Source organism: Tauraco erythrolophus, chromosome 3, assembly GCF_009769465.1.
Source record: "Tauraco erythrolophus isolate bTauEry1 chromosome 3, bTauEry1.pri, whole genome shotgun sequence".
Lineage (NCBI taxonomy): Eukaryota > Metazoa > Chordata > Aves > Musophagiformes > Musophagidae > Tauraco > Tauraco erythrolophus.
The window spans coordinates 31,250,346-31,278,314 of record NC_141467.1 but is presented as its reverse complement, the minus strand read 5'-3'; the positions used below and the strand labels follow the sequence as shown (position 1 = coordinate 31,278,314).

Below are 27,969 nucleotides of genomic sequence, written 5' to 3'. Positions count from 1 at the left end.
GGGCTCGCCCACGCTGTGCCAAGGCTTTAAGCCACGAGATGGTTTTACCGGGCACATTTGGTAAGTTACACTTGGCTGTTTTCCTGCATCCTTTTTTGCTGATGACAAGAATAATACGTAACGAAGGCACGAAGCTGCAGCCCGCGCTGAGAAAAATAGCGGAGTTATTTTCCTCTCTGTAGCCAGCGTGGTCAGGTTTGGATAAATCGTCGGGGCTGAGCCTCGCCTGTTCAGCTTGCACCAACTCAGGGTGTGCACGGACCTCAGCTGCGGCGTGATGGTGGGGGCTACAGGGGTGCTCGGGCAGAAGCCCTGGGGAGGAGCTTTAGTCAGGCACCACGTGGAGGGACAGCTCAGCTAGGAAATTAAAGGAAAGGAGTCTGGTGCTGTGGACAGACCCAGGGATGAAGGGAGGGTGCCTCCAGGGACCAGGGTTCAGGAGAAGGAAGAACCAAAAGAAGCTAAAGCCCTGTCCTTGTTTCAGCTGGGACAGAATAGTTGTTTTTAGCAGCCAGAAGAGCTCTGTGTTTTGGGTTTAGTCTGAGACTTGCTCTGAGAAGAATGCTGACAGCGCACTGATGTTCATAGTTGGCACTGAGACCTCAAGGACTTTTCAGCTGCCGTGTTCTTGCTGGTGTGCAGGAGCACAACAGGACAGAGGGAAGCATGGCTGGGACAGAGGGTCCACAACTCCCCTTGTGATTTGTACTTAGATTTAGGATTGAGGGCTGTGATAGTTTAATGTGGGGGGGGGGTGTTCTGGTGGCAGGGGAGGGGATTTGCTCCCTGTGCCACCAGATCTGAGTCCCATCCCCCCCGGGGGAGGTTGAGCCAAATTGGCGCCTCTGCGAATTGCCCTATTTAAGTTGAGACAAAGGGGCAGGAAAGGGCTTTTTGCTCAGGAGCGAGGAGAGAGCAGGAGGGCGCTGCCCTCGCTCCCGGCTCCCGGCCGGGCGGCTGCCCGGGCCCGGGCCGGCACCATGTGCTCAAGATGGCGCCGGGGAGCCGCATGGGGGACTCGGTAAGCGCCCCGCTCCCGGGGTGCCTGCCGGGCCGAGCTCCCCCAGAGAGGATTAATATCTAAGAGAAAACAACCACAACGACCGGGTCAGCCAAGATGGAGCAGGAGGAGGTGTGCTGGAGCTGAGGTTTCCCTTGCAATCGGTGTGAAGGTGGCAGGCGGCCCCCCTGCAGCCAGGGTGTACTTGGCGGAGCAGAAGCCCACTCGTGGCCCGTGGAGAAACCCACGTCGGAAAGGAGATGCCTGAGCCCAGGAGAGGTCGTGGAGCAGGGGATGCGCGACCAGGTACTGTTGATAATGGGGCATGGAATGCACGACGAGGTCGTGGAGGCATCTGGAATCCGTGGGACGGCCGACGCGAGTGGCAGCAGCTCCCTAAGAGGCCGAGACTGGTAAAGCCCAAACTGGTGCGATCCATGGGGAGGATTGCAATCCTGCGGGCAGGACTCATACTGGAAAAGTTTGGGGACTTTTTCTTCGTGAGTAGGGGATCCACCGAAGCAAGGGAAAAATGGTGTAAAGACTCTTCCTCCTTTAAGAAAGGTGCGGCAGTTAACAGCATGGATGAACTGACCTGCACTTCCCCATTCCCTGTCCCCCTATGCCGCCGGGGGGGAGGTAGAGCCAGGAAGGAAAGAAAATAGGGGGTGGGGAGGTTGTTGTTTTAAGATCTGGCCTTGTTTTCTCTTTCTCCTCTCAAGTAACTGGTTTTGTTCCCTTGTGTTTCTTGTTAAGTAACTGTTAATAAATTGTTTTGCTTTATGAAGAAAGCCTGAGTCATGTTTTGCCCGGGACCATGTTTGGTGGGTGCTCCCTTTCAGTTCTTGTCTCGACCCTCAGTCCAAAAACCACGACAAGGGCCAAACTGGCCAATGGAGTGTTCCATATCATGCAGCGTCATGCCCAGTATAAAGATGAGGGCTGACTGGAAAGAAGGGCTTTTGCTCTTCTGGGGCTCTCACTCTCGGACTCTCAGAGTACTCTCTCTCTCTCTCTCTCTCTCTCTCTCTCTCTCTCTCTCTCTCTCTCTTTTCCCAGGCCTTTCTCTCATCCAGGATTGCACTGTTAGGACTCATCTGTTTCAGGATCATTAGTCCATGACAGGACAGGCCTTGGTCACTGGGTGGTGAGCAATTACACTGTGCATCACTTGTTTGTATATATTATTATCATTATACATATATATTCATATATTATTATTATTATTATTGAATTGTTCTTATCTCAACCCATGAGTTTCTTTCCCTTTTCCCCTTTAATTCTCTTCCCCATCCCCTGGGGGTGGGGGAGGGTGAGCAAGTGGCTCTGTGGCATTTAGTTGCCAGCTGGGCTAAACCACAACAGTCCAGAAGGGATTTTTTTCCTTTGACATTTTGCTAGAGTGTGCTGCAGGGTTCTGTGAGAGCCCCAGCTTCCCTGCCAGATTTGGGGCTGCTTGTAGATTGCATCTGTCCCTGGATACGTGGTAAGAGGCTTTTAGGGATGCTCTGGGTTATCTTTTTTGAACACCAGAGAGAGAATCAAGATCAAGACTCGAGCATGAATCTGGGGTGAGGAAGAAGGGACATGGAGAGAAGTCTGAGGACAGGATGTGTTTCACAAACTGAGTCCATGGAAGCTTCTCACTCAAACATGGGCCACATAAAAATGTATCTGTGGCCCTTGGCTTGTAGAGCCCAGAGTTATGTGGCTGTTTTCCTTCCCTTTCCTCCTCAAGGCAGAGACCATACCTGCTGCCATGGCAGCCACGGCTGCTTTCCAGCAAGGGAGAGGTGGGTAACGGCTGAGAGCTCTCATGAAATGTCTTGTGGAAACTTGAGCTGCTAAAGTTCAAACACAGAAAGAGGACCTCATGTCTCTTTGTTTTGTGAGTGTTTCTGGGAGGCAGTAAGAGCCCAAACACAAAGCAAAACCCTCAGAAATAGCTGAAGCAAAAGCCTGGTAAGGGCTGAACCACCCCAGTAGGGAGAAAGCTGGGGTGGTTCTTTAAGTCACTGACTGGCTTTTTAGAGAGTGTTCCTCATCACGGTTTGACTGAACCCTCAGTCAGAGAAGAGGAGGTGTTCTCCTTGGCCAGCAGAGAAGCAGGCAGCGGTGTAAGTGCCCGGTCCATACCCCTCCTGCAAGTGCTGCGGAGCATGGCGTGGGCAGTGCAGGGGCTTTGTGGCCTCCGGGAGAAGCTGCTGGTGAAGCATGGCAGAGGGCTTACCAGTCCCCTGTTTGTCTCAAATAGGGGAGAGGAAGGGAGTGGGAAAGAGAGCTGCACCAAAGTCTGCACAGGCAGCGGAAAACTTTGGTTGCTTCGTAGCTGATGTTGGTGCAAATAGATGAGCCCAGCATGCTGTGGTAACTTGTGGGATTCTTCCTTTTTATTGTTTATTAATACAACACTCTGAAAGTATGTGTTGGCAAGTGGAAACAGACTTGAGAGACAGGAGAAGTACTTCTCCAGGCCTTTTTCTGCTTTGAAAGCAATAAAAGGTAGCTTTTGGCTCGCAGAGTTACTCTGTCATACTTGACTTATTCTTGTGCTGCTGGGTTTCTCTTACTTGTGTGTACCTGGTTGCAACAGAAATGAATTTTAAACAATGGGATTTCATCTAAAGGCATCTACATGGAAATGGGATCACTTAAGAAAGACAAGCAATGATATATAATGTCAACTGAATATTCAACCCAAAGAAGTGTGAGCTCTCAAAAAAAGAAGGAGTGTAGGGAAAACTAGAGAAAATCCTGGTACTGGCATTCCTTCAGAGGAAAGGTGTTGGGAAAATGCAGCAACCACCTAATAACAGCACAGTTGTGGCCCAGCCTGGAGCAACTGGGTTGCCACCACAGGAGATGGTGTCTAGACAGCTAACCTTGAAAAATTCTGGTTTTCCAGCACCATGAGTTTGTCTCGAAGTTGTGAGAATGTGAAAACTGCAGTTGGTTAACAGAATTTCTATTGGGTAAAATAGCAGCGAGATATAAAGAAGAGCATGCTGGTTCGTCTCTTGTTGTCTGTTGATCTGTCTCAGCTGCAGAGAGCCCAGACGTGGCCCCTGCAAAACAATGTGTAAGCAAGGTGTGTTGGTGTTGAGGTGCTGCAGATCCTTCCAAAGGCAAAGGCTGGTGATTAACATGGGATTGCTCAGAAAACAGGCTAAAAACCACAGTCAGGGCAGCCCTACTGAATGGGCTTTCCATGCCTTTGGGGACTTGAGAGGTGGGGAGATGGCTTTCTGCTGAAAACCACTCTAAAATGGACAGAAACTGTTGGTAACATGGGTCACCACAGAGGTACCTGCAGTCTGTGAGGGGGTGAGAAGGTTATGTCCTGGGTCCTGGCAGAGCTTCCTCAGCTGAACTACTCCAGGGGGATGGAGACCGATGTGAATCCCTTTCCTGTGAGCACAAGACACACCCTGAAGTCATCAGGCTTGTTCAGGAGCTGAGAAGAATACAGCATTGCCTCCACCCTGAGGAAATCCTGCTGTTCAAACCTGAAAGAGCTTTTGTTCCTCCTGAGAAAGGAGACTTGAGGGTTGGCACTAGCCAGGGGAGGTCATGCTGCAAGACCAGATCGTATCAGAAATGCTTAAAGAGGGAAACCAGTAGAAAAACTGAATTCCTTAGGAAATTAAAGGGCAGAATTAGGATAACTCTCCACAGATGAATGAACACTCATGTCTGTACCTAGGAAGAGACCTATACAATACCAATGAGGAATAAATTACTGGGTGTATTCACCTTGGTGACTTCCCAAACTCACTGGAAAAGGCTTTATCCATAGTCATACCTGTATTCTTTTATCTATGGACTTCCTTTCTGCCCAAAGGGTTTGCCCTCAGCCTGCTCTGCTTTGTAGCGGGTGATGGTTCATTGGCATTTTTAAACTTCATTGATGTTTCCCAGAAAACAGCTGTGTCTCATTCAGGGTAAACAGGCAAGAGAATAAAGCCCTTTTGCAGGCAGAACCATCTGCTCTGGGTAAAGGTGTGGCTGCTCACTAATCCTGCTGAGGAGGGTTTACAGTTTGACTTTCTCCAAAGCTACCATGGTCTGTAAGTGCAAAGGCAGAAATACAGCAAGAGAAAAGGCAGCCAGGAGACCTCAGGCACAATCAGTGACAACTTGTCTCTTGAGGTCAGGCTCAGGGCAGGAGTTTTAGTGGCCTTTGGGGATGGAAAAGGATTTAGAAGAAACCATCTTCCTATTTGACTTGTACTATGACCATGGAGACAAGACTTTGCGTGCTGGGGGAGGAGAGAGAGAGAAACCCTGAGAATGTCTGCTACTGCTCAGCTTAGAAAAAAACATAGCCATAATCTATAAATGTACTGTGTTCCTGTGTGTGTTGGACTTCAAACCTTCCAAAAGACAGGTAAAACATGAAAAATATTTGAATGAGTAAAAGCTCATTTCCTATATTTTGCTGCAGTGCTCTGAACTGTTGCACAAAATGTGGTAGAAATGCTAAGGCCAAGAACAGAGCTGGTGGGAAGGCAGTAATTTCTTGCTGTAGCCTGAGCAGAGTTTCCGTACTCTGTGGAGACTGTAGTGATGGTGGTAGTGGGATTTTTCATCTTAAAATCCATTCTAATTCAAAAGCAAGGATTTGAGGAAAGTTGTTTCCTGATGTTGCTCCGCCCTCTGCTTTTGCACTGGTTTGTATGCCCAGGCAGATGATAGGTTAGGGCAGAAGGGATGACTGCCAGCTGTATCTCATTGCTGTACTGCTAGAGCACACCTCTTACCACCTCCTTTAACAAAGAAGTGGAGGCAAGTAAACCTGCTTTTTTCAAACTGTCAAAAATCCTCTTTGCCCTGTTTTCTTCTGTGAAAAAGAAACTGATGCCTAGAAGTATTAAATGTCTCTAAAACATATGCTCAGAGAAAAGGCAGAAACGTGCTAGTGAAATGGTCGCCTCACTGTGACCTACGACAGTTTCAGGCATGTCTGGAGAACTGGTGAATTAAGGTGAGGGCATCCCGCAGGCTGACCTGGCCAGCAGACAGAGAAACCAAGGCTGCTTCTACGTGCTGGATGACCACTGTCTGTGTTCATACGGTCTAATTCAAGCAAGATCAAAAATATGGGTGATGGTAAGCTTAAAGGCACCAGCACAAGGTTGAAGGACAGAGCTACAGCTGGATGGTAGCCAGAGTCTGCAGTAGGTGACCAAGATGAACAGGCATCCTGGACACATAGATAGGTGAGCTCTTCTCACCAAGCAAGGTTTTTGTCATCTTGTCTTCTCAATGCTCATGGAAAAGACTGTAATAAATGAAAACAGGACCAGGAAAGGTGGAAGGAAGGGGAAGGGAGGAAGCAGGGGAAGGTAATTTAGTAGAAATAAAATTTTCTTAGGGCATTTAGACATGGCCAAGGTATCCAAACTGCCTGCACTCAAAGGATTTCATACTGTTTTTCTCAGTATCTGCTGATCAGGTCATGTGCAGCATTTCATTTTGTGCTAGTAAAAGATGCACAGAGTCTAAGAAGCTCCTACCTCATTATCTAAACCAACACCACAAATGGCTCTGAGTTTCTAGTGCTGGCCCTTTTGAGTCCATTATAACTGTGACAAGTGGGGCAAAGCCAGTTGTGTGGAGCCTGACAGGGGAGGGAGTGAGTCACAGCGATTGTGTGGCACAATACCATATCACAGCAACAAATCGGATGAGTAATCTTGGATTTTGCCTTCAGGCACCTGTCTGTCTGATCTCACAGATCTCACTGCAACAAAATGTCAATGTTTTAATACCTTTGACGTTTCTTTAGCTTCCAGAGGCAATAATGAATCTTGCTTGTCTACTTATTAAAAGGTGATTGTATCAGAAAAAAACAGCTAATTCCTCTTATCTGAAGAGACAATACTGGAAATAATCTTTTTTTCGTTGAATTTAAGAGTAACCAGCATCAAATAAAAGCCTGGTTAATTAACTAAAGTCATTGAACAACCCTCAAATAGATTTAGTTTCAAGTAGCAACTAAATAGATTTAATGCCTAGGAACCATCCAAACACTCCAGGCGGATCCTGCCTTTTCTGTTCCTGCAGAAACGTATGCTCAAGGAAAGAGTAGTACACAATACTGTAGTACACAAGGCAGAACAAGGCAATGCTCAAGGCTTAGTAAACAAGTCTTACTATGGCTCACAAGAAGGTACAGGCCAGATGCCTGCTGCCGTAAGCTGGCACAGCTCTATTCAGCTTGTGGTCTGCAGAAATACCTTCCAAGATAGGAGAGTAAATAGAGTCTGGTGAAAATTAGCATATTTCATCAAGTTTCTGAAGGGCTAAGGTAGTGGACTAAGCAGCCAAGTAAAGGAAGGTGATGCTTGTGATCTAGACTGGCTTTGAAAAGATCACACTACACAGTTTGTAGATAGCTATGGTAATGCAGATGCTCTTTCTCTGTAAAAAGGTAGATGCTACTCTGTACCTATGCAGATCTGTAGGACAAGATACATGTATATAATACTTCCAGTGAGCTTCAGGGAGCAACCTTAATCTTCAAAGAGCTCTGGCAGGCAGCAACCTCAGAACACAACGCTGGCCGACAATATGTATTGTTCCACCCAAAGAGGGCAGCTACACCAGGACAAAGTTAACGTGACCACTGCAAAACAGCAAAGCTGAAATGTATGCCATTTGAAGCTAGTCTTGCAAAGCGTGGTAGGGCTGAAGAGGGTGCAGAAGAACCAGGCCATACAGAGGGGTGGTTGCATGGGGACGTTCCACCTTATCAAGCAACTGCTTGGTTATTCTGCTTCTCCAGTGCTCCTCAGTTCAGGTAGGTGGATATTTGATCACTTTGGGCACCATGAGAGGGTAAGATGCACCTTGACATTGCACTGCTCGAGACGTCATGGAGAACATAGGGCACTTTCAAAGCTTTTTAGGTTTTCTGCAATCTGACAAAAGGCTTTTTGCAGAAGATGACTAACCAAGTCCCAGGGTGAAAGCAGCATAGCTGAGTTAGCACACAGCTGTGCTATGAACCAGATGTAGCACTGCACTGATGCCTCTCATATACTGCCATATATGCTCCTTCTTCTGGATCTGCCAGTTTAGTCAGTATCACCTGGGGAAGGAAGATGGTTTCACAGGAGAGACGTTACTGAAAAGTCTGAGGAGTGCAAAGCAATAGGAGCTGGATGAGCAAATGGCCCTGCAGGCTCTTCAGGTCTGGTAACACCAAGAGGGTATGTCCTCAGCTTCACCGCGGCTGTCCCACTGAACCACTTCTCAGCTTCTGAGAAACACTGCTTCACACTGGCAAAGCTCTGTCAGATGGTGATAATCTCCCTGCCCGGGGTTAGGTTTCTTAGCTGGCAGGCTTAGCACCATGTGGGAGGTTGAGTGAGGTTTCACGCATGTCCCATATGCTGCTCTTCCTCTGTAACCACACAGGTCTGCAAATCTGGCTGAAAACAAAGTGAGCAGCAACCCTTGTCCTGCTAAGGACTGCCTGTTTCCATTCAGATGACATGTTTCCGTGTGAAGCATCCCTGCTGCAGCTGTTCTGCAAGGGCTTCTCTGGTCCTTTTCATTTTTCTCGTGTTTTTTTGTCGCTGTGAGCTAAACAGTTCACAGCTATTTTGGAGGGAAGAGGGGAGCCTGGTGGCAGGCAGGACTTTGAGGCCCTAATTGAGGAAAGGAGGGAGGTGCACTGGCAGCCCTCTCTGGCTTCTGAAGCACTGTCTTCTCTTTTTGGTGTTTTCTCTTAAAGGCTTTGCTGAATACAAGTGCATGGTAGTATTCTGGCTGCTTTGCTTTCTGTGGAATGGAAAGGCTCCTTTTAATGTGGTTTGCTTCCAAAAGCACAAAAAAACCCCACCCAAAACTATGAGCTAGCATTGTTTTCTGCGGCTTTTTTTGAGACCCCAGGAAATTTCTGAGAAGAAAAATTCTTCTTTTAGGCTGTCTCACTGTTGCTAATGGTCAGAAAATGAAATATTTGGGAAGCCAAGAAGTAGGCTTTTCACTGAAATATGAGCACAACAGTTCACTCCAAGTTAAAATGTGAGCAATAGAATAGATTAAATGAATCTTCTCTTAAAGATAGCTTTTTATGATGCAGTGATCCTTTGCAAGGAAAACTGTTTTTACTGTTCTTTTAAAAAAACTTCAAATGGAAAAATAAATTACATTTTTTATTACTTTCCCTTTAATGCCTTTGAATAGGGGGATGTTTTTAATTAAGACAAAAATCTCCATGTTAATAGTCTTGATTAAAGGGGCTTTTAAATAGTTTATCTGCCTGGCTACATTCCATCCTAAAGCTTCGCAGAGGAAGATGTCTTTCATGTTGAATTTAAATGCTTATTACCCCTTTGAACTCTGCCAGTCCACTTATTTGAAATATTATTCTTCCCTTCTAGCCTGTGGAGTCAGCTCACCAAGAGATTTTGGTAATGTCACTCTCTGGGGAACTCCGCTGGCTTATTTGAACCTTGAGCTAGCAGATGGGGACAGTATTTCAAAGCTCTCTGTGATCTGCTGCCTCATTTCAGTGCCAGCCCTACAGCAGGGACCCGCGACATCCATGTGGTTGCATCACCTGCAACAATGAAGCCTTGATCTCATCCGTGGGCCTTGTATGACAATAACCGCTGATGGCTTATAAATAGCAATCTGGGTTTAAGACCACATTACCCCTGTGGTACCTACTGAGCAGAAACCCAGCGGAGGGGAAAGGGAGATGGGATGGGCGGGTTCCTGAAAAACTGCTGTTAGACATGAATGTGAATAATAACTGGAAAAAGAGTTTTTTTTTATGAAGCCTCCCATTTTTTTTCCACTTATGGCTACCAGAAATGTTGTCCTAACTCACTTTCTACTTTCTTTTATCACATGCTGAAAGCAAGGCAGTGCACACCTGGCATCTCTTGCAATGTCCTGTGGCCTTGCATGCAATTGCATCCAGGAGTGCTTTCCTTTTTACTCACCTGCAACACAATTCAGGGATGTGACAACGTCTGGTTCGGTGAGCAGCTCCCCGAAGGATACACAGCTGTGTGAACACGGACCGCACGTGCTTGCTTGCGTGTGTTAGGAAACCAGTCAGCCAGCTCACCCGCCACGCCAGAGAAGGCAATTAACCTGGTCAGGGCTAATGAGTGATACGGTCCTCTGTGATCGAACTGCTCCTCCACTGCTCAGCCATGGCGGTTTGTGAGGCTGAGCCATAAACAGGGGTTGACGTGAGCAAAATGGGAATTGTTATCCCAGAGTGCACAAAACCCAAAGGTTTGGTCCCCTGCACACCCCCGGAACGGTCATCAGATCCTCTCCTCCTGGAAAGTGGAGAAGCGAAGGCACTTGACGAACGAATTGAAACGCTTCTTCTCTTGTCTAATGTGAGCCTTACGTAGCAGAGGTTTCGCTGTGCGTTTCTTACGCCAGAAGGGCATACGCTTTGCTATTTCTGTTGGCCGAGCAGAACGCCCGAGCAGCCGGAGCAGGCAGCTGGGTGGAAGATTCCCTCCCTGCCTGCGGTGACCTAGCAGGGGGAGGGAGCAGGTGGGCTCACATGGGAGGAACAGCCAGGACTCAAGAGGAAATTCTGGGATAGGAAAAGGTGCTGAAGGTTTACAGAGAGCAGCCAGCACCCATTCAGGCCCTCTGCCAGCTCCCTTTTGGGGTCAGGTACCTGTCAAACCCTCCCAGTATGGGAATGGCTAGAAGGAAAGCAGCGCAAGGAGGTGAGAGACCTCTGATGACAGAGGACAACAAGCGAAGGAAAGGGGAAGCGATTTGAGGGTGAATTGTTCAAACAAGGATCAAGGAAGTCCTGCAAACGTTTATTTTTCTGGTCCTGCCTACACACTTGTTACACTAGCACTTGTTGGCACAGCCCGCACTGTCCATGCGAGCGTCCCTCGGGCCCGTGGCCAGCTGTCCTGCTAAAGGTTTTTTATGTGCAATACCTGTAACGGTGTTGCTTTGCAAAATCGGGCAGGATGACTCTCTCTGTTAAAACTATGGCGCTGTGGAAGAGCTGTAGGAGCTCCCTTCTCCTCCCGAAGTTGAAATACCAATACTGCATCTCAAGCTTACACAGGTCTCCCAGCTCCCTTACGAGAAATGCAAAATGCTGCCGAGTTTCTTTTTTAGCATAATCGGAAAAGTAAAGCAAAATAGTCTTCCACTAAGAAATTGTGACTTTGCTTAGCTGTAGATCTGAAGGTTAACTTCGTAAGTGTGAGGCCACAGTTGGAAGGATGCTTGCAAGTTTTTAGAAATAAGTGGCTAAATATGCTTTTGAGAGTTGCCCCAAAGTAGAGCTCAAAGAGAAAAGAGAAGATAAAAATAAACATTGCTCAACCCTTTCATTCATTGCAAGCTGACAAGTGGGACAGGTGCTGTGGAACATCTCATGTGTGATTGTGTCATTAGAAGTTGAGTCATCATGCGAGGGCAGGGAGCCGGCAACTCCAGCAACCTTAACTTCAGCAAGGACTGATATTGAGAAAAGAGCTGGTCAGAAACAGGAGATTCTTGTGTTTTGAGACCTTCCTTCGAACTGGGAATGAAAAGCCAGAATTTCCCCATGGATAGAACTAAACAAAGTATCCAAAATCGGTTTTCTGATGCTGCTAAACTGTTTGAATAATGGCAAACAAAATAAATATGAATATAATAAGAACAGTATTATGTTATGAGTTTGAGCAAAATGCTAGACTCAAACAAGAACTCTGATTCCCTAGAGAAAAGAAGAAAACTGAAGCAATTTCCTTGATGTTCACTTTGAAAATATTATCGATATTGATGCTTCCCTACACATGAGAGTTTTGATCAGTTTGAGATTTATTTTTTGCTTTGTGTTGTCCTAGCACATGTGAATGCTTCCAAAAATACTCCAACTACATGCTGAGACATTTCATGAGAAGAAGCATTGTTTACTACGGATAGAAAAAGCTGCTCTGCTTTTCAAGCACTAGTGCCCCACAACTTTAACTCCATCCTTGAGGGGCTGCCTGGAGCTGGGACTGTGACGGCATCCAGTCCCTGCCTGACAGCTATCATTTTGCCTGGAGCCTGCACAGCTAAATCACGGTGCTCCTCAGCCATCTGTACAGCTCCGGCCACCTGGGACATCTCTCTTCAGCATGTGGCCAGGGTATAAAAGGGCAAAGGGGGCGGGCAGACTAACCTCTCTCGGGGATGTCAGAAGAAAACTCAGATGGCAGATTTAAAGCATCTGCGTCATGCAGCAAATACCAGCTCAACTGCTCTTCCTGCATTTGGGTTCAAGGTTCGTGCATGTCAACTCATATGTAGAACAAGGCCCTCAGCCCACCATTCCCTGGGCTTGGTAAAGCTGTCGGGTGCCAGCACGGGAACGCCGCAGCTGCCTGTGAGGAGCCGTGAGAAAGCCTCAGCTTTGTGCTTTTTTTGCTCTTTGCTGCTACATTTTGGAGGTGTTGACATACAAGAATATTTTAGAGCAGCAGGGAGAGGGCTCTGTGCACGTGTGGGAGAACTGGCCGTCAGAACAGAGTCGTCTGGCTTTTTCTCCAAGGACCAGATAGATGTCTGGATTTTTCCCCGTTTTTCTTTTTCCCCACTGATGAGCACTGTTTTCAGTAAATGCTGTAGAGACTGTATTCCCATCTCAGATTGGCATAGCAACAGCATCAGAACAAAACTCAAAAGCTTTGACTTAACGACATACTGAAAGGGCTTCAGAATTCATAATCATTTGAAGTGTAAGGGAAGGGCTTATTGCACAGCAGACACCTTAGGCTGTTGGAAACCTTTCCTCCACGCGCATGTTGACTGCCAAATGAAGATAAGCCAGTTAAGTACCTGTTCTTTAATTAGGTTTATCCTTGTAAACATCTGTATGAAAAACATTGAAATAACCCTAGGATATATTACGTAGCTGTACAGTAGAAAGAAGAAAACATAAGTTTAGTATTATTTATTGCTGCTGTCACATGAAGATCTTAACAAGAAAATCCCAACCATTTATCAACGCTACAATCTTCTCGGTTAGTAGAAACAAGAGACGAAACTGTGGTTAGAGATCCTCTCTCAAGGAGGCAACCTCTCTCCTAACAACCCTCAGATACAATGTTTTTACCCACACACTAACTGGCGTAAGGGTTTCTAAATCTTGGCCATTACAAAGTTTTATTCTGTTCAACAACACTGTGTTTTATAAAACATTCCTGTATTCTAGTATCTCTGGATAAATAAATCATGTTGAACTCCGACTTCACTGGCATTGTGAGAAGTAAACCTGGCTTCCTTAATTTAATATTAGTAACAACTCAAGTAAACTAAAATATTAAAAGTTTCTCTTTTTTAACTTAATTTACATGCATTTCAAAACAATATATCCACACTCTCCAAAGTTGCTCGCGGCTATTATGCCATTAGCAGCCCTATGGGATCTTTCCTACATCAGAGTACATTGTTTCATGCTTAGTTCACCCCTGTATCCAAGGTTCAAAGGCTCTTACGGACCCTGTGGATGTTAACAAAGCCCGCAGTGAGGCTTTCCAGAGGCTTAACTCTTCTCCATTAGTGTACCCCTTTGGTACCCAAAGCCTTCAGTACAACTGACTCTCACTCATTTCAAACACCAACAAGAGAACAGCCCATTTCAAAGTCAGTGAAGCTGTTTGTGCCACCTGACTTTCTCCACCATCCAAATGAGTGCAGATAACGAATACGGACGTGCCTTTCGATAACAACATGCAAAGCGAGCAGCTTGATGCCAAAGCCAGAATTTGCGCTGTCGTTTCCCTTTGGTGCTCGGTAACTCACCCCACCGCCTGCGAAGCCTTTGCCTCCCTGCTCCTCAACCACGGAGCAGTCTGACTTGCAGTCCCGCAAACGCTCCTCAGTCGTTTGGGTGTATGTCTTGCTCGGTCCATGCCGATGGCTTTCGCAAACGCGTGGGTTTATATGTATTCATGGGGTTTATATGTATATATGTTACATGCATTCAGTGGCCGTAGGAGGCAGGGGATGCACAGGGGTGACTCCGACTGCCCCAAGTTCCCCAAACAAGCTGGAAGGGGTCATCTCTCGGGCTGCAGGCTCACCGCGGGTCCCCGGGCAGTGTCCCCTCGGTCCCCCCTCCCCCTGGCAGGTCTGGAACAGCCCCAGTTCTCCTCTCGTCTCCTCGGTGCGCGGGAGTTTTTGGGGGACATCGCTCTCCTGCGGTGCCTTGGTGCCCCTCGGCGGCCGGCGCGTGCTATTGCCAAACCCACCCACCACCCCTCCAAGCTCCGAGCCGGGGCCGCGGGGCGGGTGAGGCTCGTTGCCGGCCGGTCCGGGGCGGATTGAGAGGGGGAGATGCCCTGGAAAGCGACTGGCAACATTTTCCCCGACTGCATCGTTCTCGACGCAGGCACCGGTACGGGATGTGTCCTGGGGAAACGCGCCTCTCTCCCCCCGATTTCTTCTCTCTCTTCCTCTGCTCTCCTGCCCCCTTCCTCAAAAGAAGAAAAAAAAAAAAAAAAAAAAAGCTGTACTTGTAGCTGTAACGTAATGTATTACCTCATTTGCGGGTGAGAGAGAGCCTGTCTTGCAATCCAGGCCCAAGTAAGTGTGGAAGAGGCACTGGGTGTATCTGGGCAGGCGGGCAGAAGTGGGGAGGGGACTGGGATGCTCCAGCCCAAAGCCAGACTTGGGTTGTATTCCTGGAGCCCGAGGTCTGGGGGTTGTCCTTTGGCTGGGCTCCAACATCCCTGGGAGAAAGAGCAAATTCCCCTAAGCCAGGAGTTTTTCCCTGGGCTGTCTGAAGCAAAGCATCCCCTTACCTGGGAGGGGGACAAGGGGTAACCTACGGTCCCCCCCATTCCTTGGCAGGAGCTGCCTCGGTTAGGACGTACAGAAAGCAACTTCACTGCAGAGGAGCAAGCCAGAAGGAACTTCTCTGCTGATTTCTCCTGCCCGCTTATGTTCACCTGGAAGATATGGGCAGCGTTCTTTTATTCTTATTCTTATTCTTATTCTTATTCTTATTCTTATTCTTATTCTTATTCTTATTCTTTTATTCTTATTCTTACTCTTATTCTCACTCTTACTCTTATTATTTAGACTCAGAGCAGTCTGAGTCTGAGCTGGGGAAATGCTGTTTTAAATGTCTGTTTTCCAACAGGCAGAACTTACAGAACTTTTAGCATAACTCTTCAGATGCAGTCTCATGAGGGAGTAGGATTTTCTCTTCCCCCCCCCCGCCTTATTTCATAGAGTTCTCAACTAATTAGGATGAAATTACATTGTCACACACGGAATTAATTGAATTCTACCAGTACTACTTAAACTCTTTAAAACATTCCTACCTAAATGAGCTTTGCTAATACAAGCAGAATTTTTCAGCTCTCCAGGCCAATTTTTGCACAATAAGTAAATGGTATTTATGCACAAGGAGGCCTCAATGTAATGCCCTCTATTGGCAGTTCTAATAAAAGGCTGCTCTGTTTTGCCTCCTTATTAGAATAACACTATAAATAGCCTCTTTGTAACAGGGACTTTTTTAAAAATGCAAAAAGTTTTGCTCCAAAACCTCCTGGTGCACATTGTGCCACCATCTGGCAGATCTGGCTTTCAGGGGAGATTTCTCTCCCAGCACTGCATTCACGCTGGGGGAGCAAAGAGTGCCAGAGAGGTAAAAAAAAAAAAAAAAAGCAGTCTTGGGAGAAAAGACATAAGCTGCCTGATGTAAACCAACACATACACACAAAAAAGCTGCACAATTTTAATATACCTTGGGAAGGGTCCACATGCTTACTGAAGCAAAACTCAGGCTGATTTAGTGTCTCAGACTGCTGGACTTAGTCCTTAGATTGGTGTATGTTATGCTTTCAGAAAAGAACTTGGAGACATTGCTTTTTTCCTACATTAGATTAATTTTATCGAAAGAGTGCTGTAGTGAGCAGTATTGGCTGCCGAGGCATGATTGCCCTTGGAGCAAGACCAGATACATAACTCAGTGGAGGCAGAAAAAGGAAGATTTACCAGTGCTGGGCAGAAGATGATCTAATACGGTTTTTATTTGGATGATAACATATTTAGAGTTTATATTTTCTTGCCTTTCTCCAGAAGACCTGAAGCAGTACCATGCCTCCAAAAAGCTCACTCATCTCTTTGTTGAGTAGCTTTCAGAAATAGCACACATCTTTTTTCTCCATAATGTTTTGGTTTTTCTGAGGCGATCACTTAGTTTTTAGTTTCCTCATAGGAGATACTCCTAATGAATTGCCATTTGACATTTTTTCCATTGTCAATTAGTTTTGTACAACATCGTGGAAGAGCTCTGCTTGCAAGAAATTCCTAGCATATTTTCTCCCGTGTCTTAGTCTAAGTAACTAACATAGCAAGCATGTTTCCGTAGAGCCACAGGTAGTTAACTAGAGCATGGGATCATAGAATCATAGAATCATAGAATTTCTAGGCTGGAAAAGACCTTAGAGATCATCCAGTCCAACCATCCCTAATCCCCCATTAAACTATGTCCCTAAGTAGTTCATCTGCCCTTTTCTTAAAAACATCCAGGGACGGGGACTCACCCACCTTCCTGGGCAGCCTATTCCAGTGGCTGACAACCCTTTCAGAGAAGAAATTCTTTCTAACATCCAACCTGAACCTCCCCTGACTAAGCTTATACCCATTTCCTCTTGTCCTATCACCCATCACTAATGTAAAGAGCCCTTCCCTACCTCCCCACCATCTCTTCTCAAGTATTTATAGGCCATAATCAGGTCTCCCCTCAGCCTCCTCTTCTCTAGGCTAAACAGCCCCAATTCCCTCAGCTGCTCCTCATAAGTTTTATTTTCCAGCCCCTTGACCAGTTTAGTCGCCCTTCTCTGGACCTGCTCCAGGAGCTCAATATCTCTCTTAAAGCGAGGGGCCCAGAACTGGACACAATATTCCAGGTGCAGCCTCACCAGTGCCGAGTACAGGGGCAGAATCACTTCCCTATTCTTGCTGGTCACACTATTCTTGATACACGCCAGTATCCCATTGGCCTTCTTGGCCACCTGGGCACACTGCTGGCTCATATCAAGCCGGTAGTCAACCAACACCCCCAGGTCCTTCTCCACCAGGCAGCTCTCCAGCCACTCTTCCCCAAGTCTATAGCGATGCTTAGGGTTTTTACACCCCAAGTGAAGGACTCTGCACTTGGCCTTATTAAAGCTCATGCCATTGGCCTCAGCCCAACGATCCAGTCTTCAAATCCCTCTGAAGGGCCTCCCTACCCTCGAGCAGATCGACACAGCCTCCCAGCTTGGTGTCGTCCGCAAACTTACTGAGGGTACATTCAATCCCCGTTGAATAGGATGAATGACTATTAATGAAATCAGGGTGATTTCTCAATTTCTAAAATCTGTATTATTGTTTAGTAAAGGAAAGCCCAAGGTAAATTACTGGTAGAGTAGCTACATTCACTGTATTGAACAAGACTGTGGTAAGGGCTGGAGAAAACTGCGTGCGAATTACAAATTCTGGTTCAGGTTATTGCAGAGTTATTGAAAGAAAACTGCTGTCTTGGGAGTTAGTCAGCACTGGTGGACTCAGACTGATTTTTCAACACATGTCAATTGGACGGAAATATCCAGGAGCACTAAGCTTGAAGGACCTGTTCCTGAGGCATGGGAGAGCTGAGGAAGGAGCTGCCAAGAGGCAGGGCAGTATGAACTTGACCAGCTTCCTTTTTTTTAGGGTGAGCTGAGTAAGGAAGGTGAGCCTTTTAGAGTAGGACTATCAAATGGAGAAAAGCCACTAGATCATGCACAGAAGCAGAAAAGCCACTGGATGGGGCAGGATCCAACCTAACTGGCTACAGCAGGGGGGGAACTCGTTTGACACAGGTGGTCCTAAAGGAAGGGTGGGCACAAAGGATGCTGTATTAGGGGTTTCTGTAGCCTAACAGTTCTGCCAGCATCACCAGCTTTTCCCCACTCCTCTCTTCATTAGTCAGGTCACACTCTCCTATGGCTAGTGGGGTTTTACCCTCCTCCCTCTGCCTCAGTACGAGAGCTGCAGCCGTTCCTGGGTAACACAGTTAGGGACTCTCAGACAGGATTTTTTTCTGAGTGTCTATTATGTAAACTATGATTTATTCCTGAAGCTTTAATTTCTAGTCCAAATATCCCCAGACGCATGAGCCTTCAAGAGAAAGGTGTACATTGGGTGACAAACAAAGCCAAGAGAGGAGACAGGATGGGTCTCAAGGGATGGCTGGGGATAATCCCAGAGTTCCCAGTTCCGGGAAGACATCACTAGACTGAGTACCAGCACCAGGGAATCGCCCAGGCCAGGGAAACCACTTTGATAAGCAGAATAAAGGGAATTCGACCTCTGGATTCCTCTAAGGCAGGAAGTGATGGCACAAGAATTGGTGGGAATGACCATTTCTCTAATTCACCAAAAGCAAGAGAACTCCTGCTGCCAGAGAACAGCAATGCCTTCCAATACGCAGTACATACACGAGGCGGCATGCGTATGTCCCGTCTAAGAAAGGCGTCACTGGCATGTGCAAGCCATGAAATACGGCATTCAGAAAGTACAGGCGTTTGGAGGTGAAGGCTGCTTATGCAATAGCAGTTTGGACTCCTTGTACTAATGCTTTTTTTGATGGCAGCCTTAATTACTTAATCAGACAAGGACCTCTCCCGCAGAACTGCTGTCGCATGGGCAGTGTTGTTAGTTGCAGTGTAAACCTTTCCGTGTGCTGAAAAATTGAAGGTGCCCATTAGCGCTCCAGCAGTCTCACTATGACGTCGCTTTCTATAAGCAACCCATTTTTGTGATAGGGACAACCTTCAGACAAACACAAGAGGTCCTACTAAGGAAAAAAATGTGTCCGGAGTATTTTCATTTTAGTTTTTAAGGATTTACTAGGAGGGAGGCACATGCAATAGGTTCAGTCTCTCAGCCGTATTCTTCACCTTAGAAAATCAGTGCAGCTCCGCTGTAATCGCAGGCAGTTATCTTAGCTGTCAGATTTAAAACGATAGCTGTCATGTAGGTACAAGCAACACAGGATAAATATCCTAAGTGTTTACTACGACTGCGAGGTGTCGCCTGTATGGCAGTGCACTAAAGCCTGTTTCCAGGGAGGAAAAACCAGCATGCAGCTGACAGCTGTTCCCTCGCTGAGCAAATGCTTCTTCACAGGCATCACAACCCTCGGCTAGCTATTTCAAAAAGGAGACGGGGGGCCTTCATCAGAGTTGATTATTGCCAGAAAGAATAAACTGCCAGCCTTATTCTCCTGTTAGCCTGATTTATAAGGGTTTTTCTATCGCCGTTTGTTTGCTTGTTTTCCACTGGCCTGGTAAAATTTGCCAAGCTCAGCGAGGTGAGACTCACTATTTTGCATTTGAGCTTGGTGTGTCTCTCCCATAGCTTTTTACATACGCTACTATGGAAGATGTTGAATTTGCATGCAATTAAAATTGGTTTTGCAACTTATTTTTTACTTCTGTGTGGCTGTTCCTCTGTTTGGAGTGAGAGACAGCATGCTCCTCCACTGGACTCAAGCATGGAGACCTGAATTAACGTCCTCCACTCGATGCAGCTGAGCACACTCCAGTATTACAAGCAACCGCTCAGCCTAAGGGAATGAACTTATCCCTAACGCAGCCTAGGTCTCGGGCACTCTCAGTGCCCCATCAAAAAGTAACTCAGTTCAGCCAGAGATACTAAAAAAGAAAAGATTTAAATTAAGGGTTATTTTCATTTTCCGAGTATTGCCGACTGCTGCGTCTTCTTCTGTCTCTTTCCCTCCTCCCTGATATTTTGCTTCTTCCAGAGACTCAGAGGAGGGAGTGTAATCATGCATAAGAATATAAAAAAAGAAATTATAGTTATAACCAGAAGACGGCAATCCAAACCTGAGAAAAGAGCCAATTCGGCGAACACGGGGGATGAAAGGTCATTGTTCCTCCATCCACCCATAGATACCACGGCACAGCGGGAAAGCAAACGTATCCTTAACGCCTACCTGCAAGTCCAGCGCCAGTCAAAAGAGCCCAAGCAAACTTTGGGGGCACGAGCTGGGCTTGCTTTCAGTTCTGCCAGGTTTTCAGCGTATTGGTATCGCTGCAGTTACATTGCATAAAACAGAAAGCAAGAACACGCCATCGGACAGCGAGCGCTCACTAGCATTGGGTTTTACCTGAAACGAAGTTGAAGCCGCACTGTGCCTTCAGCCCCATCTCAGAAGTCTTTATTAAAAATAAAAAAAATAAGAACAGAGATGAGTTCACCCAGCAATTACCGAGCAGGATTTAGCACATCCTCTCGAAGCACATGCTGAGAGGCTTCGGTGAATCGAGGCCACGGGGGCGGAAGGGGACGTCCTGGTGCTGTCCCCCGAGGGCTGCGCACCCGCCTGCGGGAGAAGGTGCCCCAGCAGCGGGGTGGCTGCTGGGTGGAGTGGGCCGGGGGGTGCTGCGGGCGGGGGGCTGGGGCTGGGGGGCGCAGGAAGCTGGCGAGCGGGGGAGGCCACCGTGCACCGCTGCGGCGGCGGTCCCACCGGGAGGGCTCAGGAACGGGGCTGGGGGCGACTCCGCACCGCCCACGCACACAGCGCCCACGCACACACCGCCCCGACCCCCTTCCCCCCAAACCCCCTCCCACCGCGTCCCCCCACCCACCCCCACAGTCCCTCCGGCACCGCCCGTCCCCGGGGCCGGGCCCTGCTCGCCGCCTCCCCCGCTCTGCCGCCGGCGGCGGCACAGGAGCCGGCGGGCGGCCGCGCAGGAGGCGCGCTCGGGCGCCGCCGCCTTCCCGCCCCGCCGCCGCCGCCGCCGCCGCCGCCATGGCGGTGCGGAGCCGCGGCGCTTGGCGGCGGCTGCTGCTGCTGCTGCTCCTGGCCGGCTCCGCCGCCAGTCCGGCGGAGGAGGGCGGCGGGCGGCGGGAGGCGGGCGGCGGCGAGCACGGCGAGGAGGCAGCGCGGCCTCACCACGACTCCTCGTACGGCACCTTCGCCAGCGAGTTCTACGACCTGCGCTACCTCTCCGAAGAGGGTGCGGCGGCCGGGGGCGGGCGGCGGGGCCAGGCGGGGCGCGGCGGCCGGCGGGGCGAGCCCGGCGCGGGGGAGGAAGGGCCGGGCCGGGCCGGGCCGGGCCGGGCAGCTGGGCGGGCGGCGGGGGCTTTCAGCACGAAGGCCAGCGCCCGCCGCCATCTTCCCCCGCCGCCGCCCGGGCGGCCTCCAGCCCTTGCTCGGGGGCCGGGGCCGGGGCCGGGACCGCGGGGAGTCCCGGGTGCTCTGCCCGACGGCCGGGCCCTCAGCGGGGCCGGCGCCTCGCTCCCCGCCGGGATGCGGCGCAGCGGCACCCCCGGGACCGGGCATCTCCCGCCGGCGGGGGCCGGGGCAACCAACGCCGGGAGGCAGAGCCGCGGTCGCGGGGCCGCGGCAGGAGCCGGGGAGGGGTCTGGGGGTCCGGGCTCCGTCCTCGTCCCGCGGAGCGGCGGTGGCTCGCCTTCCAAGGTGCAAACCTCTTCGTGAAAAGCGTTCCGGGCTGCTAACTTAAAAGGAGTCCTGTTTTTTGTGGTTTTCGAAATGCCCCGTGATGCCTTGAGTGGTACGAGACGTAGTAGTGGCGTCTGGTTTTTGTGGTGTATTTTTTTTTTTTTTTTTGTTACAAAAAACTCCAAATTTGTGGCTAGGCTGCACTCAAACCCGGTTGTTTGATGCATTTGAAAAAAAGGAAGAAGTGAGAAAATAGGATGTCCTGTGACCAGTCTTTTGGTGATGCTCCGCTCCAGGCTGTGGTGAAATTTTGCTAATTTCATACATTTAAGCTGGCTAATTTATCCAGGCCCCTGGTACGGTTAATGGATGCTGGAATTTGCAGTTTAATGCATGCTTTGTCTCTCCATTGGCATTGTCAGAAACCTAGGAAGGCAAATCAGGGCTCCCAAAGTTACATGTTCCTTAAGTTGTGTAGGGTAAAACTATCCATGTGTTTGCAGATGCTGTAATTAACTGCAGTGCTTATTTCCCATTTGATGAAGCACTTTCAGAGGATTTCCTAGTTTTGCAACTAGCACTTGGGTTTTCAGTTGGCTAAATAGAAGAACATCCTATTAAAATATGTGTTTGTGCACCAGACACAAACTTCTACAAGCCAAGACGGAAGAGGTCTGTTTACAGATGTTCGCACTTTCTCTTTAGCGTGCTGTCATACAGCAGACAGGGGATTGCTTGGAGTCAGAATTCTCATTGTCGGGCTCTTCTGCATCTTACCTCACAAGTGGTTGCAGGTCATCGCTGCAGGCAATTCCCCGATGCGATACTCCCTTACCTTTTATTGCAATGCATGTTTTATTTTATTTCTTAATGGAGGGTGTATTATAAGGTCCTTTCAGTATCCTTTCCTACAGCTCTGAATCTGGTGCTCTGCATTTATGCTTAATCCTGTCATTTATGGCTAAGGAGTCAGATTTAGGTCCCTCATGGATTTCCTGAGGGGACTGAAAGTGCACAAAGAGGTAGATGAGCGGAGATCCCTAATTGTTAGTTGACTGCACTACTCCATGTCTCGGCTGCCTTAAGTTAACTTTTGCCCTCGATGAGGTAAAGCCATGCTCCGGCATCCTTCTCCCCTCTTGACAGATGTAGGAAACCTGAGAAAATTTTTGTTTTCAGTTATCAGTGATACTTTGATACCTGGATCCAAGACCATCTGAGCAAGGGGTTGTGTATGTGACAAAGTAGTCCCTCATCTGAACAGCTCAGTTATCAGCAGTCAAAGTAAATGCTATTGGAACCCTTTCTCTTTAGCATTACTGCTTTTTATTCCTTGTATATTATTTAGTAATCATTTATTCTGATTATACAGGTTACCCTTTCCCTACTGCTCCTCCTGTGGATCCATTTGCAAAAATCAGAGTAGATGACTGTGGAAAAACCAAGGGATGCTTCAGGTCAGTCTGAGATCAGAGTGCAGATACCTTTATGTTTGCAATTGCTGGCTGATTGGGTTGGAGACTTCGATAAATGTTGCATATTCATTTTAATAAATGTTTATTATTTAAGAACATACTTTGTAGTAATGAACTATAGTATTTGAGGAATTATTTAAGGATGTAAGACATAGTTATGGACCTACAGTTATTTCATGTTTCTTGTATTTTCATGAAGCACTTACAAAACCAGGGCTAGGAAGGTCAACAGAGTAATACTGTGTGTAACTACTTGCTTGCTGGAATGTTTAAATACTATACATTCTTACACTAACAGAGTAGTGATTGCAAACATTTAATTAATGAGACTTTGTGTATAGCATAATATGATATATTTTACTGCCCTTATACCAAAATGCATTCTTTTATTTTTCCTTCCAGAAATGTAGTTAAGTTCCATTGCAAGAAATTGCAAGGAAAAGTTACATATATTTTCAATTCCATTTAGGTACGGTAAACCTGGATGCAATGCGGACACTTGTGACTACTTCCTAAGTTACCGTAGAATAGGAGCTGATGTTGAATTTGAGTTGAGTGCTGATACTGATGGCTGGGTGGCGGTGGGATTTTCCTCAGACAAGAAAATGGTAAGACATGTACAGTTCTTCATGTTGACAGTGTGCACGCTTTTACATGCTAAGACATAAATGGTTTCTATTTGATCTGTCAGAAACAGAGCATATAAAATAAAACTGACTTTCTGAAGCACACCTTTTGGTAGCCACCCTGGGATCAGAAGCTGGCTTGTTGCCTCCTAGAAAACTGCCTCGTCCTTCCTACCATGTCCTTTCCCTTCTTCTCAGTATTACAACAGTATTTCAGTTCAACTTTGAATGTCTGAACATCGTTAGCTTTTTGCCTTTTTATTAGAAAAGCCCTCATGGATTAGCCATTTCACATCAAAATGTTCTGTCATGCCAGTGTTGCTTGGACAAAAGGCACATCAGAAACTAAATAGCAAGTAATTTTATTCTTCAGTAAATCAACTGACTTTCAGTGATTTAAATATGGCTTTCACTGTTAAACTTTGGAAATCTTTTTGTTTCTTTCATAGCTATGTGTTGTTTCAGGGAAGCCACAAATGTGTGACAAAATGACTCCAGCTAGTTTAAACATACATGCTCTAGAAAGAAGTCTTGCTAAGACTTCTTCTCCTCTCTCTTCTGGATTTTATTTGGTTTGATTTTATGCTTACTGCTGTACTTTTTCATTCAAAAGCTTCACTTTTCGTTGTGTTTCATGGAGCAAAAAGGAGCATGTACTGTGCAAACTTTAAATAACTTGAGCAACAGATGACTTCTGCAAAGATGTTTTGTCTGTGATCCTTGGTAAAATGTTTGGGATTAAAATGCATAATGTTGGCATTCATATACAGAAACACTTCTGAGTATATAAAACAATACTGAGCCTATGTCCTAGATCACAAGTCAGAGGACAGGACTGGTTTTAGTACAATTGTAAGCAGTAGTCTTAAAAAATACAGAATTTAGATGTCCTGGGCTAGGACCCACAAAAACGAATGGGAAGACTCATGCTGACTTAACAACGTTTTTGTCAGACCCAGAATGAGAGGGCGGGTGCTTTTCAGTCATTACTATCATGTTTTAACGTGTTTTAACATGACTCTGTAAATAAACACAATAAAGACAGAAGTCTTTTGTATGATTGTGTTCACGTCACAAGAAACTTCATGTTTTTGATGTTGTGAGGAACAGTTTTACAGCCAAACTTTGGGAAGAGTTTAGATGCCTGGAAATGCAAGTACTTAGTAGGGTTTTCAAAGCAGCTCAGCATGTTTAAGTATTTGGCCCGAGGCTGTCAGAGATGGAGTTACTAGTTCATGACTCTGATATACGTGAAGTAGATCCCAGGGTCCCACCGCCTGCACCTCATCAGCCCCGTTATGTTTCAGCCCAGGCACACCAAGCAGCACGTTGGGTCTTATCTTCTGGCAAGAAGAATAAAGTAAGCGTGAAGTAAAATATATTGCTTCTGAATTTGCCGCGTATGAGTTCTAAGACCCATCGGTCAGCTGGACTAAACCAGCTAGCAGTTGTCTTCCTCTCTTGTTCCCCTGCTGACCTCATCCATTTTCATAACTTCCCAGATGTTCTGGTGTCCTGCGATATGGAGGCTGTAATGGTAAAATGACTCTGGGTCAAAACAGCTTGGCTGCGAGAAGTGGGCTGTACCTTGGAGGCTCTGATCAAAATGTTGTGGCCTGAATAGCTACAGAAGTTCAGGAAAAAAACCTATTTTGTGTCCTCAGCAGATTTTTTTCTTCAAGTCCTGTGACCTATTTCTTTGTCTCAAATAACATTATGCTTTTCCACTTGCAGGCTTTTGTGCCTGGGCAGGATTTTGTAATGTCATTCTGTTAGTTGAGATTCAGAATGCTTTTTTCTTCCCTTTTTATTTTTTTCTGTATGAAAACAAATTTATTTTTGCCTCTGTACTTAAGAATGAGGGATTTGTACTCAGATGTATAAAACTTAAACTTGGAAAGTAAGTTGTGGAGAGCAAGGATAGGCTCAAGACAGAAGCTGGAAAGGTTGCCTGCAGCAGCACCAAGGTGCAGAAACTGTTCAGGCATGTGTTTTACCTAGTTTTCCCCTTTTTCTCCTCACCTTCAGCACATCTTCTAGAAATCCACATAGCAATATTCCCAGAGAGCTCAACTGCACCCTTTTTCTCTGCTTTCCCTATAACAAAGAATTCAGAGATGAGCACAGTAGCAAGCATCGTGTGTGTCATCAGCATGACATATCGGAAAGATTAGTATTGGAGAAGCAGGACCTGTGGTGTTCAGTAAAATGCCATTCATCCAACTTGCACAGCATTTTAATGGTTCTTGGTACTAAGGCATCTATGAGATAGCACTCCTAAAATTAATGCAAATCCCTGAGTGATACAATGCTCTACCACTTTGGCAGTGACCTTGAGTAGCTATTCTAATAACTGGTTTAATTTAATAACTATGAATGGCCTCTACAATTGTCTCACACTTCCTTCTGTCCGCTGTTTCTTTGCTTGATTGTACTGCTTGGTGGCTGTTTATGCTACGTGAAGAAGCACATATTGATTACTTTTTTCCTGTATCTTATGGTGTTCTGTATTCTGTTACTACGTGCTGAACAGTTTTCATTTTCTCTTAAGAGATATAAGAAGTGATGTTCCTTTAAGTGAACATGACAAGAGATTAGAAAAGACAGACTGTAATTTGTGCTATTATTTTCCCATATTTAGTAGATTTATCATCTCTATTTCAGTAAACAATATTGGTTTTCTGTCTATGATTTGATGCAGTGGATTTTGTACACGTCAAGTATTCCAGACTGCCAGTTTTTGTGAAGCAGGACCCCAGAACTTTACAAATTATGAAAGAAAACAGCCTTCCACTGATCAATTAATTATGTGATGTCAAGGTGATATCATGTCTTACAAATATGTTATATATGTTAGGTAGAATAACTCTTAGATCCAAAACAGAATTAAGAGATAGTAAAGGTAAGTAAATATTACTATTCACTTTGTGCTTTTCAACCTGATTGAAGACACATAGTTAGGGAAACAAATATTAGTGCGTATATAACTTAGAAGGAATGAGAGGCCCAGGTCTTGGTTAGTTTTTAATAATTAAAATGATATGCATAAATGAGGAAATAACATTTTTGTTTTCTTTCTACCAATATGTTTTTACCATGTAGGGAGGAGATGATGTCATGGCTTGTGTGCATGATGATAACGGAAGAGTCCGAATACAGCACTTCTATAATGTCGGTCAGTGGGCTAAAGAAATCCAGAGAAATCCTGCTAGGGATGAAGAAGGGGTTTTTGAAAACAATCGTGTAACATGTCGCTTCAAGCGTCCTGTGTATGTTCCCCGAGAGGAAACCATCGTAGATCTGCACTTGAGTTGGTACTATCTGTTTGCTTGGGGTCCAGCAATTCAGGGTAAGTTGATTTCTGTGTTACCAACAGAACTGAGGTGCCAAAATTGTAAATGTCTTCCAATTACATTATTCTTCCTAGACCCCCTTTTTTTTTCATGAACTAAAATTCTGACAGCATGAGCTTAGAAACAGACAAAAAGGAAGACAGGATAAATAACAAAGCCCTACATGTCACGTTTTCTTGTCTATATAGTTATTACTCCCACTCTCCAAAGCTAAATTTAGAAGAACTTCATAACTGGAAGTTCTGAATTCCTTTGAAGGATGTTTATTGCTTACTTGAATTTCATTTGTTTCATTCAGAAGTTTCATTTCAGAAAGCAGAGAAATTACCCTGCTCACTGACAGTGTAATATTGCATGCTCCTGTAGGTTTGATGATTACTTGGCTGTCCACCTGTTGCTTTGGTAGAGTTATAGAAGAAAATGTATCTGACCTTATTTCTTTCTGCCCTTACCTGTTAAAGGTTCTATAACTCGTCATGACATAGACTCACCACCCGTATCAGAGCGTGTTGTCAGTATTTACAAGTATGAAGATATTTTCATGCCATCAGCTGCCTATCAGACCTTCTCTTCTCCGTTCTGCTTGCTCCTCATTGTTGCATTGACCTTCTATTTATTGATGGGAACCCCGTGACTGATGGAAAACAGTAAGAATTTGTCAGTGGAAGTTTCTCGGGATGGATGGACGGATGGACAATGCGACACGGATGGACACGGATGGACAATGCATTTTTCTATTGGAATTTATGTCACACCACCATCCTCATCTGGCTGCTTTTGAACATAGTTAGCTTCTCAGAAGAATGAAATAACCATCTCCTTTGAGTGGCAGAGTGGCAACAAATAATTTAAGAATAATCAGTGAACACATAGAAGAATATTTTCAGTGTTGTGACTACTTCCTTAAAAAAAAAAGGAGACTTTTGTAAAATCAATGTATGTGTGTGTGTATGTGTGTTTGGGATGGGTGTCTGTATCTGTGTTTAGGCGAATTTAGTGATGGACATCTTATCAAATAACAAAATTGCCTTCCAAATTGCTCTCAAAAAGCAAATTTGGG

General features: G+C 46.3%; 1 protein-coding gene across 1 annotated transcript; it reads left to right on the top strand.

The window, feature by feature from the left end:
* The first annotated feature begins 20,801 nt into the window (after positions 1-20,801).
* On the top strand, positions 20,802-27,543 carry FRRS1L (ferric chelate reductase 1 like). The gene is made up of 5 exons (XM_086609109.1): positions 20,802-21,009; positions 22,828-22,912; positions 23,400-23,538; positions 26,659-26,905; positions 27,371-27,543. The coding sequence occupies exons 1-5, from the start codon at positions 20,802-20,804 to the stop codon at positions 27,541-27,543; spliced, it is 852 nt and encodes a 283-aa protein (XP_086465235.1).
* The last annotated feature ends 426 nt before the right edge of the window (positions 27,544-27,969 follow it).

What these genes read in the sequence shown, in the direction of transcription:
- FRRS1L (XM_086609109.1), top strand. Translation starts at nt 20,802, where the DNA reads ATGGCGGTGCGGAGCCGCGGCGCTTGGCGGCGGCTGCTGCTGCTGCTG. An exon ending in GCGCTACCTCTCCGAAGAGG is followed by an intron (nt 21,010 to 22,827) that starts GTGCGGCGGCCG and finishes CTGATTATACAG; the next exon opens with GTTACCCTTTCCCTACTGCT. An exon ending in TTGGGGTCCAGCAATTCAGG is followed by an intron (nt 26,906 to 27,370) that starts GTAAGTTGATTT and finishes TACCTGTTAAAG; the next exon opens with GTTCTATAACTCGTCATGAC.